The sequence below is a fragment of the Protobothrops mucrosquamatus genome, unplaced genomic scaffold (assembly GCF_001527695.2).
Source record: "Protobothrops mucrosquamatus isolate PMUCROS unplaced genomic scaffold, P.Mucros_1.0 scaffold_165, whole genome shotgun sequence".
In the NCBI taxonomy this organism is placed as follows: Eukaryota; Metazoa; Chordata; class Lepidosauria; order Squamata; family Viperidae; genus Protobothrops; species Protobothrops mucrosquamatus.
In genome coordinates, this window is record NW_015386241.1 from 428,906 (window position 1) to 451,581 (window position 22,676).

General features: G+C 39.3%; 1 protein-coding gene across 1 annotated transcript; it reads right to left on the reverse strand.

Annotated features, from left to right (window-relative positions):
* Positions 1 to 1,902: 1,902 nt before the first annotated feature.
* On the reverse strand, positions 1,903 to 22,468 carry CCDC39 (coiled-coil domain containing 39; the record flags this gene model as incomplete). Its single annotated transcript, XM_015821483.1, is given in 16 exon segments — positions 1,903 to 2,192; positions 4,083 to 4,156; positions 5,282 to 5,461; positions 5,632 to 5,772; positions 7,222 to 7,328; positions 10,407 to 10,566; positions 11,720 to 11,843; positions 14,641 to 14,849; positions 15,154 to 15,291; positions 15,878 to 16,042; positions 17,493 to 17,687; positions 19,434 to 19,566; positions 20,993 to 21,096; positions 21,508 to 21,699; positions 22,146 to 22,274; positions 22,376 to 22,468. Coding segments are annotated over 16 exon segments (2,292 nt in total), but the record flags the coding sequence as incomplete, so codon positions are not given.
* Positions 22,469 to 22,676: the final 208 nt, after the last annotated feature.

A 22,676-nucleotide genomic window follows, 5' to 3' on the forward strand; every position in this document is an offset into this window, starting at 1 on the left:
ATTCTTAGCAATTAGTAGCTCCCAAGACGGAGGAAAAAGAAGGTACAATATTGGAATTCAACAAAGGTAGCCTGAGGGGATCAAACAATTGTTATGAAGTTTTGAGGTGCCCAACTCCTAAATGATCCGAGGCTTACAGTAAAAAAAGACCAATCATATAAAGGAGCCAATGGGTCAAAGCAGCAAAATATCAGCCATAAACCTACCAAAACAAGCTACTAGGATTGGAAGGGAGGGGGGAATCTAATCACATTGTCCCCAAAGCGGGAGATCTGTCTTCAGTGATCTAAACCAGCCTCCAACCTCTAGAGAAGGAACAAATCTCTGGCCTCCAACAGCCGTAGCCTATACCAGGGGTAGGCAACCTCGGCTCTTTTATGACTCATGGACTTCAACTCCCAGAATTCCTGAGTCAGCATAGCTGACTCAGGAATTCTGGGAGTTGAAGTCCATGAGTCATAAAAGAGCCGAGGTTGCCTACCCCTGGCCTATACCTTTGCAGAAGCTGAGACTCCCCACCTCTCATGCTGTCAAGGTCATCTCTAAACTGACCACCAATCCAATATTTTTCCCATGAGGCCTCCAGGCCGCTGGCATGTCAGGGCTCCTAGAACTTCATAAGGACCAGTTAAGTATAATGCCACTAAATACTGACCTTTGTGCTTGAAATGACGGTGGCCTTTATCCCTTCCCCACCTAAAAGCAAACAATGCCAGACACGTTCGGCCCTCTTAAGCTCCACACCCAGTCAGCAACTTTGAAAAGTATTTTAAATTAGATTTTCCCTTCTGCCAATTTCCTGCAAAGTGCCCTAATGGTAACGTTTAGCATGAATTGCTACCTTAATCTGTTTTATTCTTATGATCCTGGAGAGAAAGGAAGGAAATAAATTTCTTACGAACAAAACATTCGAAACTTTTTCCCTCCATTTCCGATGGCGCTCAGCATGTTTTGTTAAACCCAGTTTGCTTTAGTGAACTGTGTGAACTTTGGAAATGGGTCCATTTTGCAACTAGGTTAACAGTTATGTGAGTGCAATAACTGGCTAATCACAGCAGTTTCTGAGAGATGACAAAGCATTTCAGCTTTGTCTTTCAATGGGAGGAAAGTTTACTTTCTGTAAAACTAGAAGAGCCACAGCTTTACTCTCAGTTTGAAGGAACTTGATGCCTCAGATCAACTGCATCTCCTTCAAATAAAACCATCTCTCCTATACATTAGTTTTAATAAAACTTGATATATCTTAGTCAAGAAGCTCAATCTCAATTCTTCATGGAAGAATGGAAGATATATAATGGGAGATTGAAAGGTGTTAACAGTTCTTCAGTGGCCAATGATCAATATTTTGGGGAAACCGTGGTATTGAGAAATATGCAGAATGTGTCCACAGGCCCTCAAGACTAAGGGACTTTTATGAGCTAGTGGCTGTATTCACAGAAAGCTTGTTTGAGCTTTTATTTATTTAGGTTTTGCATAATGTGTGAAGCCAAATACAGATTAATTCTATAATCTGGTTGAGCATGTTTTGTGAAGGTACCTAGAGTGCATTTTCTTGATTTATTCCTTCCCTTCGTAAGATAAAATGCACACACAGCCAGTGCTTATTGGCTCTTGGATAACACTGAAAGAGACCAGTGGCCCTTTAGATAGTCCAGGAGAAATCCTAGCAGCTGTTATCTTGGACATGTTTGTTGGGAACTATGGGAGTTGTAGTTCAGCAACACCTGAAATTTAGGGATGCTCTGGTTCAGATTCAAGTGGGAGGATTGAAAAAGTGTTAAATACACATTTCTAAATATGATAAATTATGGAGGAGTGGTGAGATTGTGACATTCTACAAAGATTGTTACCAGTTTTTATTGTTAAGGACTCAGGTTTTGCTATAAAAATAAAACTTGAGTTCATCCTAAAACATTTATTCCAAATGAAAATAATTCATTCACCATCACATAAATTAATTTTAGTTGTGTAGTCAAACATATGCTGTAGCTTAGCGGATAACTTTCTGAATTCTTGAAAACTTTGCAACAGAAAAAAAAACCCCCTAATATGGGCTTTTGCTACGAGAGGATGTGCTGGCGCTACCCTGGCTAGAAGGACGAGAAACTGGACCTGAAGGTTCAGGACTGGAGTCCAAAGTCAGAGATACAACTTTGACATGTGGTTGACTGGAATAGGAGCTCTTAACGGACCTAGAAAAACAAGCCATTACATTACATTACTCAAAAAACATGCAAGTGAAATACAAAATAAAATGTTCTTATCACCATAAAGATGCCTTATTAAATAATCATATTAATGGTAAGTTATTTTAAATTTCTTCAGTTGCCAATGAAACCCACTTTTGGTCCAAACTGTACAAACCTTTACAAAATGCGAGGGAATATTTCTGAACATCAGAGTTTATGAAGATAGTCGGGACAGAATCTGTCAACCAGTCTGGTAATTACTGTTTTCAACATATTTACAGTTCAATCTCTATGGTAGGTTACTGGATTGTTTTTTCCTTATTTTTAAAGATGGGATTATTTGTGTTCCTTCATTTTTAAGATACACTTAATCTGTTCTTAAACTCATCTACCATAGGTAGTTAGAAACATGATCAGGGAGTAGCTATTTCAAGCTTCAATCTTATTCCCTCATACTCTTCAGAAGACCACCAAGTCCTGGGGTTTTACCTACAGTAGGTGCCTGGATAGAATGAGGATATCAAGTTGGTTAGGGCAGGGGTCCCCAACCCCCAGTCCGTGGACCGGTACCGGGCCGCAGCATTCCAGCAACTGGTCCGCACAAATAAGCAAAGCCCCATCCATGGAATGCAGGCAACAGACAAAACCATACCCCCCCAAAACCACAGATCACTGTGGAAAAACCTTTCTCCACGGAACCGGCCCCTGGTGCCCAAAAGGTTGGGGACCTCTGGGTTAGGGGACATCCCAAGTGGGTAGCTGAGATGCTGCTTTTTGTTTTTATAGTTTTATCATTCTGGGTTTTATTGGTGTTGTGAGATGCTCAGAGTTGTATTCTAAGATGGACCGCTATACAAATCTAATAAACAAATGAACAAACAAACAAATAAGTGCTACAGTTCTACATGCCCCTTTTGTGTTCAGATTTTCACTCAACCTTTTTGGCAACCGCATTGGCTTCTTCTGCTGTCTTCCATTTTTTTTCTTCATTAGAATTGTTTACAGACAGTCCTCAACGTACAATCCTAACTGAGCCCAAAATTTCCATTGTTAAGCAAGATAGCTGTTAATTGAGTTTTGTTCCATTTTACGACCTTTTTGCCATGGTTGTTAAGCGAATCACTGCAGCTAAGTTAGTATCGTGGTTAAGTGAATCATGTGTTTGCTAAGCAAGTCTAGCTTCCCCTCATTGAGTTTGCCTGTCGGAAGACGGCTGGGAAGGTTACAAATGGTGATCACGTGACCCCAGGACAGTGCAACTGTCATAAATATGTGACAGTATATAAGTCTAAATGCTATTGCTAGTGCAATAAATACGTGCAAGTTACCAAGCAGCCAAATTTTGAACACATTACCTTGGGGTTGCTACAATGGTCATTAAGTGTAAAAACTGATCATCAGTCACTTTTTTCAGTGTCATTGTAACTTTGGTCACTAAACAAATGGCTGCAAGTCGAGGACCACCTGTATAGTGGAATGTTTAAATTATTTTAAAGGAACCCTGATGCTGTTTGAGTTTCCTTTCTACAATGTCACCCAGTATTGTTGCACTAGTGAAATCTGGATACTTGTAATGTAGAATGCAGATCCTCCGCCCTTTCTATTTCCTCCCTATTAAGAAATTGTAACAACTGCTATATTATAATTATGGAAATCATCCCAGCAGGTACTATTTATTTCTATAAATTGTATTTGCTTTGTTTGTATCAGGTATTGGCCAATTTAGCATTTGCAGTGTTAACTCTTGATTGATTTAACTCTTCCCTGTATTTCCCTATGGAACAAACAAGTCATTGGCAATTTCTTTATAACACACACACACACACACACACACACACACACGTCTCTAAGCATATTCGTAGCTACATTATTTGACTCAGAGGTTTCACTCACGCGCTGGAAGTTGAGCCGGGAATAGTTCGAACACTGAGGCGAGAAGCAGAAACTGAAGGAAGATGCAGTGAAGCCTACAAACAAATAATAAACAAAGGTGGGATGAAGTCTGCTATAAATCTACAGGAATAAAAACACTGCCTTTTATTTTATGGTGCTAATTAAAACGGCTGCATAGCTTAGCAAAGTACTGAGCTATTCAACCTTCTTCTCTACCTTCATTTTTAATGGTTCTTTGTTGTTAGTTGCGAAGTCGTGTCCGACCCATCGCGACCCCATGGACAATGTTCCTACAGGCCTTCCTGTCCTCTACCATCTTCTGGAGTCCATTTAAGCTCACGCCTACTGCTTCAGTGACTCCATCCAGCCACCTCATTCTCCGTCGTCCCCTTCTTCTATTGCCCTCAATCTTTCCCAGCATTAGGCCCTTCTCCAGTGAGTCCTTCCTTCTCATTAGGTGGCCAAAGTACTTGAGTTTCAACTTCAGGATCTGGCCTTCTAAAGAGCAGTCAGGGTTGATCTCCTCTAGGACTGACCGGTTTGATCGCCTTGCAGTCCAGGGGACTCGCAGAAGTCTTCTCCAGCACCATAGTTCAAAGGCCTCAATTCTTTGGTTTAATGATTCTACTTAGTAAATTTTGCTTCACCTTTACTATGCTAAATTAAAATGAATTATCTATGGTTTCAAGTTGATTGGTCACCAATCAGAATTAGGGGCATATCAGATATTGATGATACAGCAAACTGCAATCATTTGTAAAACAGAATCTCTAGATCTGATAAATCAGCATTCCCCAGTCTGATGTCCTATAAATATGTTGAGGTTACAAAGTCCAGATTTTCTAGCCAGCATGAGGAACCATAGTGGCGCAGTGGTTAGAATGCAGTATTGCAGGCTAACTCACTGCTCACTGCCAGAAGTTCGATTCTGACCAGCTCAAGGTTGACTCAACCTTCCCTCCTTCCGAAGTTGGTAAAATGAAGACCCGGGGGCAATACTGTTGGGGGCAATATGCTGACTCTGTGAACCGCTTAGATATGGAGCAGTATATAAGTCTAAGTGCTATTGGTATTGTGATGAACACATTAAAGACACTTATTAAAAATGATCTGGTGCGACATTCACACATTGTTACTAAGGGGCAAGCATATGCATTTTTGCATTAAATTAAGAATTATTAAAAAAGCTGAAGTATTACCTGTCCAAAGTACTTTTGGAAGATGTTATGTAATTCTGGATGTGCTTCTGAAGCATCAATCAGCATTTTATCTACGTGTTTGCTGAAGTCCTTCAGTGTACGAACTTCAATGTCTTTTTCCTCTGGTGTTTGTGACTGAGTGTCCTGTCGTGTCCGGATTTCTCGGGATAATCGAGCAACCTTTTTAGACATGCAGCAAAAGATTTAAAGCAGAATCCTAGATGCTTAAAATACCAGTTAACTTTTATATTAAAATGTTTTATCTTAGCTACAACCAATCGTGTTTACCCCAACTATGATTTTACCAAGTTCTAAATTAAATTGAATATATCATAGTAGTTTAAACTAACCTGTTTTGAGACTCTTTCTAGTCTGGGCTTCTGATCATCTATTTCTCTGGTTAATTTCATAGCATATGCATGTTTATCTTTTATTTTTTCCTGGAGGAGGGCCTCTTTTTTCACAAGAGTATCAAGATTGTTTTGCATAGCCTAGAAAAACAAGCATTTCTTTAGAAATGTCTTTGAAACTATCCAATTAGCAATCATTATAACGTAAAATAAATACGAACAAATAAACACTACGGCTTGAATATGCATTACCTCCTCTTTCTAGAAGATATAACCCAGACACAAATAATAAAAACAGCCTATTTTTATTTTTTAGCTGAAACTAAAAAAATTGCTTTCTTCATGTATCAACTTTGAAAAGTTTCTTTTTATGGACTATGTCAATACAGGTAGTCCTCGACTTACAACAGTTCATTTAGTGGCTGTTCGAAGTTGCAGCAACACTGAAAAAAGTGACTTACAACAGTTTTTCAGTTACAACCATTGCAGCATCCCCAGGGTCACATGATGAAAATTCAGACGCTGGGCAACTGGTTCATATTTATGACCATTGCTGTATCCCAGGGTCACGTGATCCCCTTTTGTGACCTTCAGACAAGCAAAGTCAGTGGAGAAGCCAGATTCACTTAACAACCACATTACTAACTTAACAACTGCAGTGATTCACTTAACAACTGTAGCAAGAAAGATCGTAAAATGAGGCAAAATCCACTTAACAAACATCTCACTTAGCAACAGAAATTTTGGGCTCGATTGTGGCTGTAAAATTGAGGACTACCTATATCTATTTAGGAGTAAAATAATGTAAAATATATAATCCACTAGAGCAGGGGTAGGCAACCTTGGCTCTTTTATGACTCGTGGACTTCAACTCCCAGAATTCCTGAGCCAGCATGGGGGAGCTATGGCCCCTTCATGACTCGTAGACTTCAACTCCCAGAATTCCTGAGCCAGCTTGGCTCAGCTTGGAAACCTCTCCCTTTCCCCTCAGCATGGCTGGCTCAGGAATTCTGGGAGTTGAAGTCCACGAGTCATAAAAGAGCCAAGGTTGCCTGCCCCTGCACTAGAGTAACAATATTTTAGGCACTTCTGGTGTGAGAAGAAGATATCATCTTTACACATTTGTGACTGCAGTTTACTCTTGTATTTCCATAACCTATTCCTGCAATTACTACTACTAAAATCCCACCTAAAATATCCAACCTGCACACTGATTTTGGACTTAAATGCACTGGGCACGACTCGGGTCCAAAGCCATCTGTAGGATTCACACTTTTCCTCAAAATGTTGACAAACCGCCCTTTTGTGACACAAGCCCAGCACTTTCATGTTTTGTGTGAAGTCATAATACACAAAGGGGTGGGAGAATGTAGGCCAGGGGTAGTCAACCTTGGCTCTTTTATGACTTGTGGACTTCAACTCCCAGAATTCCTGAGCCAGCTGTGCTGGCTCAGGAATTCTGGGAGTTGAAGTCCACGAGTCATAAAAGAGCCAAGGTTGACTACCCCTGATGTAGGCAGATATGAATAGAATGTTCTAAGGAAAAATGCATCAGGATCTGAAGAAAATTACTTCCAGATGCCTCTTTACCTGAATGTCTTCTTGAAGCTCCTTGATCTGCCTTCGCTTATATCGATGTTTTTCGTCAGTAGCTCTCCTCTCTTCTTCCAGTTTCGTTTTCTCTTTGTGCTCTTCACCTATGAAGTATTAACCGGATATTGAAGCCATTATGTGTTCCACTGAGGGAAGCTACTTAGGTCTCTTTTCTAACAGAATGATATGGATACAGCTAGCTTGCAATAACTCTTCCAATATGGAATACATTATACAAATCTGGATGATGTATAATGCAATGAATTAAATGTCAATGGGCTTTTGAAGACATGTTACCCACTACTTAATTATCATTTAGTTAGCACAAGATCGTTTAGATAAAACTTTCATTTTAAAAAAATCCTTTCCTATTTTATGCTACCTTGCATTATTTTAAGAAATCGTATATTCATTATAATGATGCATAATCATAAATAATAAGAGCCAGCAGAGGGAGCAAAGGATTAACGAAAATAGCTTTCCAGACCTACATTATTCTGAAGCAGTACGGGGGCTCTATGAATAGGGAAGATTTTTTTGTTTTTAAATAGTCTTTCAATTAAATACTTTCTGTCTCGTTCTAAGTGCAGAATTCGCTGTCCTTCGCTGTCAATAATTTATTTTTATTTTATTTTGGTAATACTTCATAATATGAAAAATTGCTACTCAGATCAAAAGAAAAAACTATTTTCCCAAAAGCCGTTTGCATTTCAGTTCCTAGCTACCAAGTATTTTTACAAGGCATTTCCTCAATAGGGATTTGGTGGGCCATAGTAAGATAAATATTTCTGAAACCTTTACAATCAGCTCCTCCTTTCCCTGCAGTTGTGATTTACCCAGCCTGTTCATTTCTGGCTGTTTTCAAGTGATTTGCATGAAGAAATAACCAAAGGCCCTGGGAGATCTGTATGTTGCTCTTCAGCATGGGCTCCCATGTTGGTAGGAGATTCAATAATAAAAGAAATGTTATTGATGCCGCAAGACAGTCCATAAGCTGTGTAGACTTTAAAGGAGAATATTTGTAGCTCAGGGTTGGAATGAGGAGTCCTTGGTGCTCTCTGAGCTTGCTTGTTTTCTTGCAGATGTTTCATTGTCCAAACTAGGTAACATCATTATGCTAGTCATTCTGTATACTTTATAAATAACAACTACCATTTTAGCTGGTCTAAGAGATGGGAGCTAGTATAGATGACCAAATACTAGTGAGATTATTCTCTTGTCAGCTGTATTTTGTAGACCTCAAAGGTATGGGTCATCTATGCCTAGCACTGCCAAATCACCAAAACAGCTTATGCTATATTTGTTGTTGTTGTTAATTGCAAAGTCGTGTCCGACCCATCGCGACCCCACGGACAACGTTCCTCCAGGCCTTCCTGTCCTCTACCATCTTCTGGAGTCGATTTAAGCTCATGCCTGCTGCTTCGGTGACTCCATCCAGCCACCTCATTCTCTGTCGTCCCCTTCTTCTATTGCCCTCCATCTTTCCCAGCATTAGGCTCTTCTCCAGTGAGTCCTTCCTTCTCATTAGGTGGCCAAAATACTTGAGTTTCAACTTCAGGATCTGGCCTTCTAAAGAGCAGTCAGGGTTGATCCCCTCTAGGACTGACCGGTTTGATCGCCTTGCAGTCCAGGGGACTCGCAGGACTCTTCTCCAGCACCATAGTTCAAAGGCCTCAATTCTTTGGCGCTCAGCCTTTCTTATGGTCCAACTTTCACAGCCATAATTGGGAAAACCATGGCCTTGACTATACACACTTTTGTTGGCAGGGTGATGTCTCTGATTTTTAGTATGCTGTCTAGATTTGCCATAGCTTTCCTCCCCAGGCGCAAGCGTCTTTTAATTTCTTGGCTGCAGTCCCCATCTGCGGTGATCTTGGAGCCCAGGAAAATAAAATCTGTCACTACCTCCATTTCTTCCTCATCTATTTGCCAGGAATTGAGAGGCCCGGATGCCATGCTATATTATATATGCTAAATTATGATGCCACCGTTTTATGCCTTCGGTAAGACCACATGCCGCATCCAATTTTGGTCACCACAATATAAAAAAGATGTTGAGATTCTGGAAAGAATGCAGTGAAGAGCAACAAAGATGATTTGGGGGGTGGATGCTGAAGGCTAAAACATATGAAGGTTTCCAGGAATTGGGTATGTCTAGTCTAGTGAAAAGAAGAACTAGGTGTGACATGATGGTCGAGTTTTAATATCTGAGGGGCTGCTACAAAGAAGAGGGGGGTATCAACCTATTTTCCAAAGCACCAGAAGGCAAGACAAGAAGCAATGGATGGAAACTGAACAAAGAGAGAAGCATCCTGAAACCCAGGAGAAATTCCCTGACAGTAAGAACAATCAACCAGTGCAACAACTTGCCTTCAGGAGTTGTGAGTATTCCAACACTGAAGGATTTTAAGGAGGGACTGGACAACTATTTGTCTAAAATGGTATAGAGCAGGGGTAGGCAACTTTGGCTCTTTTATGGCTCAAGAATTCTGGGAGTTGAAGTCCATGAGTCATAAAAGAGCCAAGGTTGCCTACCCCTGGTATAGGGTCTCCTGCATGAGCGGTGGGTTGGACTAGAGAACCTCCAAGGTCCCTTCTATCTCTGTTATTCTGTTATATATATTGAAGATTTCATCCTAATACATGCTGCAGTTAGGAGAAAAGAAAAAAAAGGTGTGGGGGGGGGAGATGGTTGCCCAATCAGGCAGTTAAATAGTATTACTCAGTCCTGAAAATTATGAATGCAACTGGAAAGTGAAACACAATTTCTACACCAAAAAATTCATCTGTAGTCACAGGTACTTTACACACACGTATGTATGTATGTATGTATGTATAGTATGTATCTTTATCCAATTTATATCCTATTCCTATTCCATCTACTCCAGAAATATCCATACAACAGCTCTAGAAGATTAAAAGCTATATTTTTAATAATGACTTGCCCAAAGCTATCCAGCAAGTCAGGATTCCCAGAATGCCCCTGGATATCTTCTCCACCAAAACTGGCATTGTATCACAATCGTACTGTCATATCTAGATCTTTTCTAATCCCCGAGGGTTTAGTACAAAGGCATCCTATTTACATTTGCATGTACCATACTCAATATAGTTCCTTCTCATCCTTCTTTGCTCTTATGCCTCACATTTCTGCCTTGCACATAAAGCCATAATGTACTCACTTTTATCTGCAACTTGCTTGAATGAGTTCCTGTAGTTGCTGTTACAGTTATTAAGTACATGCAGAGTATTTTCTAGGGCTACACATTCTTTCTCAGCTTTTTGGATCATTGCATCCAAGGAATCTCCTTCACGCTGAAGGTCTTCCTTCTCCTGGGCAGCCTTGAAATAAACATTTACGTTAAAAAGAAAAGCTGAAGTTATTCTGTGAGTAAATGCTTAAGTTCTAAGACTGTGCTTAGTAACAACTTCAGTGACAGTATCTAATCTCCTTATCTTCTGCTGGCTTCTTTTTCAAGTGCCTTCATTTTTCCAAGCTTCGGGAACTTCTCCAATGACTCTTGCCTTCACATTACGTATCCAAAATATTTAAGTTTTAGTTTTGATTGTTATTCTTTCTACTGTGTCTAGTGTCTTACTTTCATTTAATACTGAATGATCTATTCCTCATGCAGTCCAAGATATTCTCGACTATTTGCTCTAGCACAGAGGTGTCAAACTCAGTTTCATTGAGGGCCGCATCAGCATTGCGGTTGCCCTCGGGCCGGGTGGGTGTGGCCAGGGTGGGTGCGGCCTACTGGGTGGGTGTGGCCTACTGGGTGGGCATGGCCAGCTCTACATCGTTCGTGTCAAAGGTGCCTGTGGGGGCCTGGGCAGGAGTGGGACAGATCTGAGGGTCTCTGGCAGAAGGGGGTGGGACCATGGCAAGCACCAAGGCATGGTCCATTTCTTCATTCCTCACAAAGGGTGACACCTCCCCAGCATGCACGCAGGGGGCGGGGCTGACACGGCAGGGGCTGGTTCCTCGCTGTTCTAGGCGGCCTTGTGGAGCTAAGACTGAATGCGTTTCAGCATAGATGGCCACCACAAAATTGTACATTGGCTCCCGGCTGGCCTGGGCCAGGGCCAAGGCAGTGGGGGCCGTTCCCCTACTGTTTCCAGGATGGCTTCGCGGGCCACATGAAACCACTTCACAGTCTGCATCCGGCCCCCGGGCCTTGTGTTTGACATGTCTGCTCTAGCACCACAATTCAAAGATTTAATTTCTCTTTAACAGCATTATTTCTCTTTGTTCAGCTTTCTTGATGCTCAAGCTTTTACAATCATATTTTACAACTGGTATAAACTATGGACTTCCTCCTACTTACTTTTGTTGTCAGAAAAATAATTCTTCACTTTAATTTTATCTCAATATGTCAGTCTTTCTCTTAAGTAGCATCTCTTTATTTCATGATTATAGTCAGCATCCCAATAATTTTTTTTTAAAAAAACAAAGTTTTCAAGCTATCAGATTGAATCTCCGTAAGAAGTTTACCTTTATAACATAATAAGCCTGAGTTTGCTCTTCTTCTCCTTCTGGAGGCATCATGACAATGGTAATAATTTCATATCTGCTTTTCAGTTTCTCAATTTTACTCAGTCGCTCGTGAAATTCTGAACTAATTGAGGGAGAAATTAAAAAATAAGCCAACTCAGGTGTTTGACAGGAAAAAAAGTGTTTTACTTTTATTTATGAACTTGCAAACTGCATCGACTGAGACTACACATCTCAAACATGAGATGGTTTCCCATAAAAAAACTAGGTCTGTCTGTCACCCTTTCATTTTTGTAAAAGAGAGACAGAACATGGTTAGCAATGAAGCATATAACTAAATTCTTTTCAATCAAGTCTTTTTAAATCTTCATAGTGAGCCCTCTTTTCATTTGATCCTATATCCTTAAACTCTGGCTAAAACATGAAAGCCTGTAAAACGAATTAGAGAAGGGCAACTGGGAACACATTCCTTAATCATGAACGTTATTCGAGGAAATCATCTAAATATTATTTGATAGTTCAACAGGACCAACATATAACATTGAGGGACAAGACAAAAGACACACTGCCTTTTCACAAAACTGTGAGTCCCAAACTTTATAAAAATAAACTGGGAGGTAGTTTTTGCTTCCAATAAGACAGAGGATGAACTCTAAGCAGAGTGAGTGATACAGCAATAATTAAGGTGCGCTCCCAATTCTCCCTACTTTTTCAAGAAAGAAAAAAAAATGGTATTACATTGCAGATCCCTGCATCACGGGGAGTAACTATCTGGTGAATCTTACCCAAATATTTAAAGATTGGCATTTCAGTCCTACAGCTGCAAAAGCTGCCCCCTGCTGATTATATCTTAATATTGCCACTGCTAGAAGAGAATGAGCAACAGCAGGAAACAACCTCAAATCAAATTATATGCAAGTGCCAATTAGTAATGTAATTATCAACGGAAAAACACAGAGTCTGCCTCTTTGGCGAAAGAGTAAGCTCCAGTCATACTAAATCACTCTAATTTCCTATTGCGTGGGTTGTGGATGGAAAAGGAGGGTGGGGAAACAACTGCCAGATCAGCGGGCTGAGTGTTCATTTCCCAGTTGGGTTTAACCACCCGCTGCACACAGAGCCTTGTTTCTTGTTATTTAAAGTTGGAAAAAACAGAGCTTTCTAGTCCCTAACTTGTGACTGGTAATTTACTGTCAAGTGCTTTAGATTCTTTTCTGTTATACATTTCAGTTCCCGATGTGAGAATTCTGCAGGAGAGAATTTTGAGAGTAAGCATTTGCTTCTGCCATACAGGCAGTCCTCGACTTACAACAGTTCGTTTGGTGTCCATTCGAAGTTACAACGGCATTGAAAAATGTGACTTATGACCATTTTTCACACTTAGGACCGTTGCCGCATCCCCATAGTCACCACGATTTACACTCAGACGTTTGGCAACTGGTTCACATTTACGACGGTTGCAGTGTCCTGGGGTCACGTGATCACCCTTTGCAGCCTTTTGACAAGGAAAGTCAGTGGGGGAAGCCAGATTCGCTTAACAACCCTGCTGCTAACCTAATAACTGGAGTGATTCACTTACCAACTGTGGCAAGAAAAATCGTAAAATGGGACAAAGCTCACCTAACAAATTTCTCACTTGACAACATAAATTCGGGGCTCAGCTGTGATCGTTAAGTCGAGGACTACCTGTACTTCTGCATGTTAATGTCACATAAAGGAAATCTGAGGGACCGCAAGAATGTTTTACGAAAAGATGAATAAATGCAATTTCAAAAGAAGTTTGCAGTTGAAGAGCAAGCAAATCCCAGGTTAAGATCACTCTCAACGACGAGTTGGCTGGCAGACCTTTGACCAAATAGTAGCCAAGTTCAACGTTTCACAGTAAGCTAGAAAGTGTTCCATTTAGCTTTGTCTTTTACCCAACCCCTACGCTTTGGATGTAGCAAGTTATGTTAATCAAACCTCTATGGCTTGTTCACTAAATTGCAGCAAGAAACTACGGCTTAGGTCAGTGGTGGCGAACCTATGGCACACGTGCCAGAGGCAGCACTCAGAGCCCTCTCTGTTGGCACGCGTGCCACCACCGCCAGCAGCAGGTCCACCAGACCACCCCTGCTGCCCGGAGCAGGAGCCCCGCCCAGCACAAAGGAGGCGAAGCGGCCGACTAGCAAGCTCAAGTAGAGGTGATAGAGCAGAGGTCACCAACCATTGTCGATTGATAGACTGGAAGAAAAGGGAGAGGGAAGCATTTTACATGTGTGCATGCGCGCACAGGGACGCGAGCACGCACGCGCTGCAAATGGGGCGGGGCTAGTGCCTGCGTGATACTCACTAGCCCTGTCCCGTTCTTGCGTGGTGCAGCACCTTGTATCTGCATCCCGCGGCACGGCAGCGGCCAGTTTTGCGCCTTGCAGCATGATGGCCCATTTTTGCGCTCCCGGTTTTTGTGTGCCAGAGGCAGCACTCAGAGGCACCTCCCTGCCCCCCCCCGAGGGCACCACAATGCTGATGCAGCCCTGGAACTTTGTGATAAATAAGTGGGTTTTGAGTTGCGGTTTGGGCACTCGGTCTCTAAAAGGTTTGCCATCACTGGCTTAGGTGATACGGCAAATTAAATGAGAGGCTTTACAGCTTCTTCAAGGAAAGCCTAAGAAAACAAAGAGTGCTGTTGGTTGTCCTGAACTATGAATACTTGTATTCACTAAACTGTTGATGTGGTGGAAAATAGGCCGAGCATTTTCTAACCACTAAGAAATGGACAAGTTGTTCCTCCGTGCCGTTTAAGAGGCTGTTGAAATGTTAGTTATTAGGAGATGCTCAAAAACAGAATACATGACCTGGGCAATTCTTACAGAGTTCTCTGAATAGTAGATACTCTCTTGAAAGCAGATATACTGCTCTGAGCTTCGTGGAGTGATTACCTTAGAGTCTGACGCTCTTGCTCAATGAGTCGTGTCTGAGTCTCAATCATTTCCTTATGAACTTTGATATCGGCCGTTCTCTCCTCCATGGCTGTTTTTAACTGCTGTTTCCGTTTCTCGAGGCAGAGAACTTTCTCTGCCTTATTGTACAGCAAATCTCTTACACGTTTCAGTTCCAGTTTTAAGAGGTTGTCTTCAATCATCAGATCCTTCCATTGATAGGACAGAAAGAATATGTGCATTATGAGGTCAGATGCAAGTCGCAGCCTTTGTGTGATGACATCATAACCCAGATGTTTCCGTTCACTCTGCCCGACTCCCCTTAAGATGCCCAGGCTTATAAAAATATAACATTTTAAAACCATTGGAGAAGATAAATGCCCACAAGTGTGACATAAAAATATACAAATTAGTCGGACAGCACAAGCCAAAACATTCATTTCAGACAGCAAAGTTGTTGTATATTAAGCACTTTTTCAAAACACATACTTAGCATTTGAAAAATAATCACACCTGCTTTTCTGCTCTGGCTTTTTTTAATAACTTGTCTGATTTATCTGTGAAAAGGTTTAGCTCATCCAGTCTAGTCTTCAAACCAACCATTTCTTCTCCGGTTTTATCTATGGCCAACTTGCTAAAATGGATTTCACTCTGAAAAGAAACAAATACAAAATCTCCTTTTAGTTTAAACCAGAAATGCATTAAACAAAAGTCGTCCATGTTAGGAGGCATGGTTTCCAATATCTCATCTTACTGTTTTTGGTGTTGGGTTATATTAAGACAACCTGTGACCCATTGCGTCATCATTTTAGAGATAATTTTTTTAACTAATATTGAAGTATTGGAAACCTTCCTTTCTTCCTTCCCTCCCATCTTCCTCTCTTCTCTTTCCTTCCTCCTATTCCTTTTCTCCCTCCCTTCCTTCTCTCCTTTTCTCATTCTTCCCTTCCTTCCTTCAGCCCTGTTCCTTTCTACCTTCCCTCTCTCCTCCTTCTTCTGTTCCTTCCTTGTTCCCTTCTCTCCCTCCCTCCTTTTCCTTCGTTCCTTCCTTCCTGTTCCTTCCTCTCTGCCCTTTCCTTTCCTCCTTTCCTTTCCTTTCCTTTCCATTCCATTCCATTTTCCTTTCCATTTGTGGCATTTTCAGGGAAAACAGGGTTAATGTGGATGATGAACAATTCTTTAAATATTACTATAATGCCACAAAGCATCTTCTCATGGGGAAAAAAAATCACATTACCTGAAGTTTCTTTTCCTGGGATTGTAAAGTATGGAATGCCTGTTTCTTTTCATCCATTATCTTTATTAGTTCAGCCAATTTGGTTTCTAAAATTTGCTTCTCGTCTGTGTTAAGTTCCCCCTTCAAACGTGACAGCCGTCTCTCCACTTGCTGTATGTAAAAATCCTATTCAAATATTTCAAGCAAGAAAAAAAATTAGCAGAAAGGGTAGAAAAATCCCTGATGATTAACTTGCTAAAAATATAATGAAGCACTCCTAAATAGGGAGGCTTCTAGCTGCGTAAGTAATCCTCAGGTTATGACGGCAGTTGAGACTGGAATTGCCGTTGCTAAGCGATGACATCACATTACTATGTCAATTGTAAGCACAGCAATTCTGTCAGCCTCAGTTGCCGTCATTAAACAAGGAATTATGAAGGTCATTAAATGAGGATCTCATGTGACTACAACTTCCAACTTCCTGCAGGCCGGTCAGAAGTTGCAGTCACATGAAGTCTCGTTTTATGACCTGCACAATCCTCACTTAACCATGGCAACTGGGACTGCTAGAATTGCCATTCTAAGCAACGTGGTCACATGACAGGCAGGGAATTTTGGAAATTGCCATCATGTGACCGCAGACATGTTGAAGCAGCAAAAAGTCCTAGGACTGTCATAAGTCCCGCTTATTTAGTGCTGTAACAAGTTTGAACAGTTGCTAAATGAGTAGTCATAATCCGAGGACCACCAGTGATTTCAAAGTGGTGCACATGATTTATACATAAAATAATAGCAAGATTTGGATACATTCCTTCAGAAATAACTTGAAGCAGTCAAGGTAAATTTTTGAAAGAACGGAAGAGATGAATATATCCAATTCTTATTATTTGTTAAGAGAATTATATGTGTAACTTCTCTGCAAGAGAAGTGATTACAAAAACCTGGTTTGTCGGTTGCACAACCCAATTTATAACATTGATTTGAAATTAAATGGAATTCCATTTATTCTATTCATTCATTTTAGAAAATTTATTTACCACTCATCTCGCATCCAACAACACTGGATGGCTTATATCAGTGGTTCTCAACCTTTTTAATGCCGCGACCCCCAACCGGTTGTAAGTTGAGGACTAAACCGGTCGTAAGTCGAGGATTAAACCGGTTGTAAGTCGAGGACTACCCAACCGGTCGTAAGTCGAGGACTTTCCATGCCCGGGAGCACCGCGCATGCGTGGTTCCGCCCCCTGCGCCGGCCGAGGCGTAGCTGGCAAGCGGCAGAGACAGAGCAGGCCGACCACCAGCTGGCCCAGCCCAAGGGAAGTAAGGCACCCGCCGGAAAAAGGGGAAAAATGGCGGACAAAAAAAATGGCGGACAGCCTTGCTTGGTGACCCCTGTGAAATGGTCGATCAACCCCAAATGGGGTCGCAACCCATAGGTTGAGAACCGCTGGCTTACATCATAAAACATTAAAGAAGAAAAGACATTAAAATCAACCATCATGGCACACAGCAGATTTTAAAGCTCTGTTAGGGTTTTTTTTTCACTCATGCATATTTTTGTGTGACTTACTGCCATCTTGCTATAAGATTAAACGAACTTCATATATCTACAGATATGCATACAAACAAACCTTACCTGATTATACATGAGTTCTTGCTGATTAAGTGCTTGTATATCCAGCCGCCGTAATCGGTTCTGAAGATTTTTTTTCTGACCACGATGTCCTTCGATTAAAGATGTGATACCCTTTTCATTTTCTGTAAGCGTTTTCAACTCCTTTGTTTTCTTGAAATGGGCATCTCTCAGTTGTAATGCTTGTGCCTCTTTCTCCTGATATTATTATAATTATAATAGGTTAATGTTTATAAATATTTTGTACATTTTTTCCTAAATCTGAAGTGGTAAAAATTAAGTCAGATGTCAATCGAACCAAGTTTTGCTTAAGGCTATTTCAGCATCTTAGTCAAATTCTATGTTTTTTTAGAGTATGGAGCTGTTCAGCTCTATTATCCCTGATCCTCTTTCACTGATATTTTCTTTTCTCTTTTATTTCAGTTGAGCTATATCCCTTTTAGCCTAACTCTTCCTACCTTCTGGCTGCCTTATTTTCTTGATGGGCAACTCTGCAGGCCAAACATCAAGTCCACCTAATTTGCAAACCACGTATGTCTTAAGAAAAGAAACAAATTTATCCGTATCTTTATAATCTTCAATGAAAAGCTATATTATTATTATTATTTATTATTTATTGAATTTATATACCGCCCTATCTCCCTTATGGGACTCAGGGCGGTGAACAGGCGATAATAAAAACCACGATAAATATACACAAATTTCTGTCTAAAATCAAATTAAATAACAGGCCTGCTCTAAAAATTCCAGCTAAAATATTCCAGCTAAAACACTGTAGAAAAGAATGATTCATCCTTGTTAAACTGGAATTATTACACTGCATTATCTTGGGTTATCAATCACCCATACCCAGAGATTTGAGTACATTATTTGAAATTATATATATATTCTACAGTATGCTGAATTAACTTGTACCATATAAATGATTTTAGGAATTTCATTTTTAAAAATTAAGGATCTATACAGGTAGTCCTTGACTTACGACCACAACTGAGCTCAGTGAGACTTTTGTTAAGTGAATTTTGCCCGATTTTACGACTTTTCTTGCGACATTTGTTAAGTGAATCACTTTAGTTATTAATTTAGTAACAGGGTTGTTAAGTGGCTTCTCCATTGACTTTGCTTGTCAGAAGGTCACAAAAAGTGATCACATGATCCCGGGATACTGTAATTGTTATAAATATGAGCCAGTTGCCCACTGTCTGAATTTTGATCACATGATCATGGGAATGCTACAATGGTCATAAGTGTGGAAAACAGTCATAAGTTGTAATTTCAAATATTCACTAAACGAACTGTTGTAAGTCGAAGACTACCTGTAGATAGCTAATGCACATTAAATAAATTTTACATGTCTGCAGGTCAGGGTTTAAAGTACATTCGATTACAATGACATTTAAGATTTAATAACATAAATAGTTTTGAGCATCTTGCTAATCCATAATGCAATTTATTCTTTTTACTGTAGAGTAATGTGTGAATCCATTCACTACGGTTTATAAGGCAAGGATTTTGTCTTGGTATATTTTGTTAATCGGGCCTTTATGATCTTTTCAACAAACCATGACTGAAACAAATTATGATCTAACATTATGTGTGAACCAAGTACATAATTCTCAAACAAAAAAACACAATTAGAGTACAGGTCTTGTCATGTTATTACAATGTTATGATTTGGCACATCTGAAAAAGTAAAACAATAATCATTGAGAATTTTGTTGTACAACCAATTCCTATAAAAATATTGCTAGAACTTCCTACATGTCACGTGATAGTAATAACAGACAGCAAAACCTATTTGCTTCATGTATCTACATAGCCTGCGATATCTGGAGCTTCTGGTTTCCCCATCTTGGCCAAATCAACAATTGTTTAAATAGTATTTTGCAGACTTTAAAAAAAATAACAAACAGATTGCAAGACTCTTTGAAATAGTGTTTTTACCTTCAAATTTTTTTCTTTGTCCTTTAATAGTTCCTCCATTTTGCATGCTTTTTCTTCTTCACTTAATGCTTGGTATGTCACAAATTTCAATTTATTTGTAAGAGTTTCATTCTGGTCCTTAATCAAGTTTAGCCTAAGGCAGAATTTATAAAATGAAAAAGTGTATTACAGAAATTAAAATTATTCATATAACTGTTAAAAATCAGTTTTGCTTATTAGTTGCAAGATAAATATTGGACATTTTAAAAAATAATTTTTAATGACAAAGCCATATTAAAAACCATTATATATTAAAATGCACTGAAAAAGCTTTTTTGAAAAGAGATCTGATGGAAATCTGCTTATGTCTGCAAGCCATATTAATACTGACTCTGGGAAGAATTAGATAATATTATTAATTTCAATTTATTACCATCTCTTCATTCCCAGGATATTCAAGATAGCTAATAAAAAAAAAAAACCCAGTAATCTGAAAAGAGCTAGCATCAAGTTAAAATCAGCAGTCACAGTTACATCAATCCAACTAAAAGAAATGTCTCTCTGTGAGAGTGAGATTTGATTATGTTGTGTGATTGATCCATATTACACTGAATCTTGAATCAGACATTTTGCCCCTGCACAAAGGGCTACTAATATTATAATTTTATTAACAAATGTAATAAATCTGGCTCTCCTTCTTAATGGAAAATGGAAGGAAAACATGGAGATCTACGTCAGAAGATGTTGTTTAATGTTAGTCAAATTCTGTAAATGAGATAGGGTAAATGTCCCATCAAAACTCATCTGAAGCTATCCTAATTAGCTAGGTATCTATCTCTTAGATTTCTATTTAGTTCAAATACAAGTTAGATTTGTACACTACCTTTAACTAAAAAAGGAGTCCTTGCAGATTTTACTCCACTAATCATTGCCAACTATAAGTGTGTGTGTGTGTGTGTGTGTGTGTGTGTGTGCTCATCTCTGTTTCAAAGCTATTGAGCTAGCGCTGCCCGAAGATGTTTCACAATATGAAGTCACAGAGTGCCGTTAACTTCCTACCAAAATGGTACCTATTTATCTATTCACATTTGCATGCTCTTGAACTACTAGGTGGGCGGGAGCTAGGGGGAAAACAGCTCACCCCACTGTGTGGTGCTCAGGATTCAAACCTGGGCTGCCAGATTTCCAGCCGTTATCTTAACTGCTGATCTACAAGCTGCCCAACATTTAACTAAGCCAGTTAAAAACGAAATCGTGCATGCATACAGTATAGGAGGCTAAACGTAGTTAGATTTAGCTTGTTGTGCTGTGCAAATTCAGCTTGTTAAATATTTCCTGGTTAAATATACTATTTATCGACAAAATGGACTAACTTAATAGTCAAATTAAGTGTGTTATGTGACTACAGCTATTAGGTTATCTCATAAATTTAAGAAGTTTAAAGCACATAGCCAGATAGTTAGCTTTGTAAATAAGGAAGATTTTAGTAGATGACAATCAGCCTTCCTAGTGAAATTATAGTGCAGTATTGTTCAAGGTCTATTTCAGGTTTTTTTTTAAAGTATTTAATTAATACATACCTTAAAGTTTTGTCCTGGATTTCTTTCTTAAGATTGGTTACAGTGGTTCTCATTGATTCTAGTTCAGAAGCTGTCCCATCCACAGTAGCTTTCAGTGTATCCAACTAAACAATTAAAGAAGTGTAGTTATAAGGAACATTTTTGTTCATAAAGAACAATGCTCTTTGCCCTTTTGGGAAATACAGAGATTTTATTTTTTAAAATATTTTAACAATTTTGCAGTTTAATAATTTGATGCTGGAAAAAATAATATTTTGGGAACATAAACATTTTCTTTAATTTTACAACGCATCTACGTCTTCAGCACCATTGTCATCCAAAGCTTTTGTGTGAATGCGAAATGAGCAAACAATCCTTACACTAATTTGATTCAAATGCTATTCTTATTCCTATTCTAAAAAATTCCCTTTCTCACTCTGTAATCAGAATCAGTACTAACAAAATGTTTACACGTAGATTCTAACCTAAAATATAATAAAGACCATTGTTCGTATATCAATTTATGCTTAAATTACCTCATTTTGGAGTGCATCTCTGTTATTTTCCTCTGTCTGGTATTCTAATCTCAGTTTGGCAGCTTGTCGATCAGCAATGGAAATTCTCTTCTCATACTCTACGTTGTTCCCACTCTCATTCGCCAAAAATTGGACTTTGTCTTTAAGCACACTTTCCTTTCCACGGATTGCCCTTCTTGCTTGTGCTAAAAGCTATCCACAGAACATGAACAAATGAACGAACGAACGAACGAATATGCAATAAACCAAATAACCACATTCTAAGTAAAGTTAGGAAAGCAGCACTGTCTTTTTTCTGGTGATCTCACAAAATGGGCAATACAGAATAAATTGCATAACAAAAACATAGCCGTTGTTAAAAATTATATACATATGCATATTCAGCAATAAAAACAAAAATACGACTCTTGGGAATATTCATTATAAAACAAAGCGACCACCAAGAGAAATCTATAAAACATATAGAGTTTAATCTACCAAGCTTTCGTCAAGTGCACTTGACATCATCAGGGTTAAAAAGGCAAATGCTGGGAAGGTTTATATACAGTCGTTCAACGCCTGCATATACATATAGGAAGGCTCATTAGGTCAGATGATATTCCATAATTCAGAAACAAAATCCAAGAAAATATTTATACCAAGGCACAGCTATCTATTTCTTGGTCTCTTTTTTGCATTTGCTCTATGGTGTTTTCCCACTGTCTGATAAGGTCTTGTCTTTCTTGGTGAACTCTGCGGAAGTCTTCGGCTGTTTTGTCCAACTCGATCTGAAAGAGAATGGATATCAGTTAGCAAAATATTTTACTTACAAGCAACCCTTAAAAATGTTACAGCAACATTAATTTTCTAAATGCGTTTGTGAACACACCTGAGAAGCTAAGGTTTCTGTAAGTTCATTGTCAAGGATTCTGTGTTTATTATTACACTGAGCTGTCAGCATCTCGATTTGTAGACTCAATTTCTGAAAATAAAGAATAATCAAGTTTATTCTTTTAAACAGTAATCTCAAAAGAAACAGTGGCACCGACTGTTTATGAAATAGCAAATAAAATATTTTTTAAAAAACCCACCACAAAATAGCACAGATAACTAGCCCAGAGGGGGAACAAAGTAAAAGTAAAAAAGAGGGCTTCAATCATGCTTCCCTTAAAAAAAAAAAAAAACTCCTT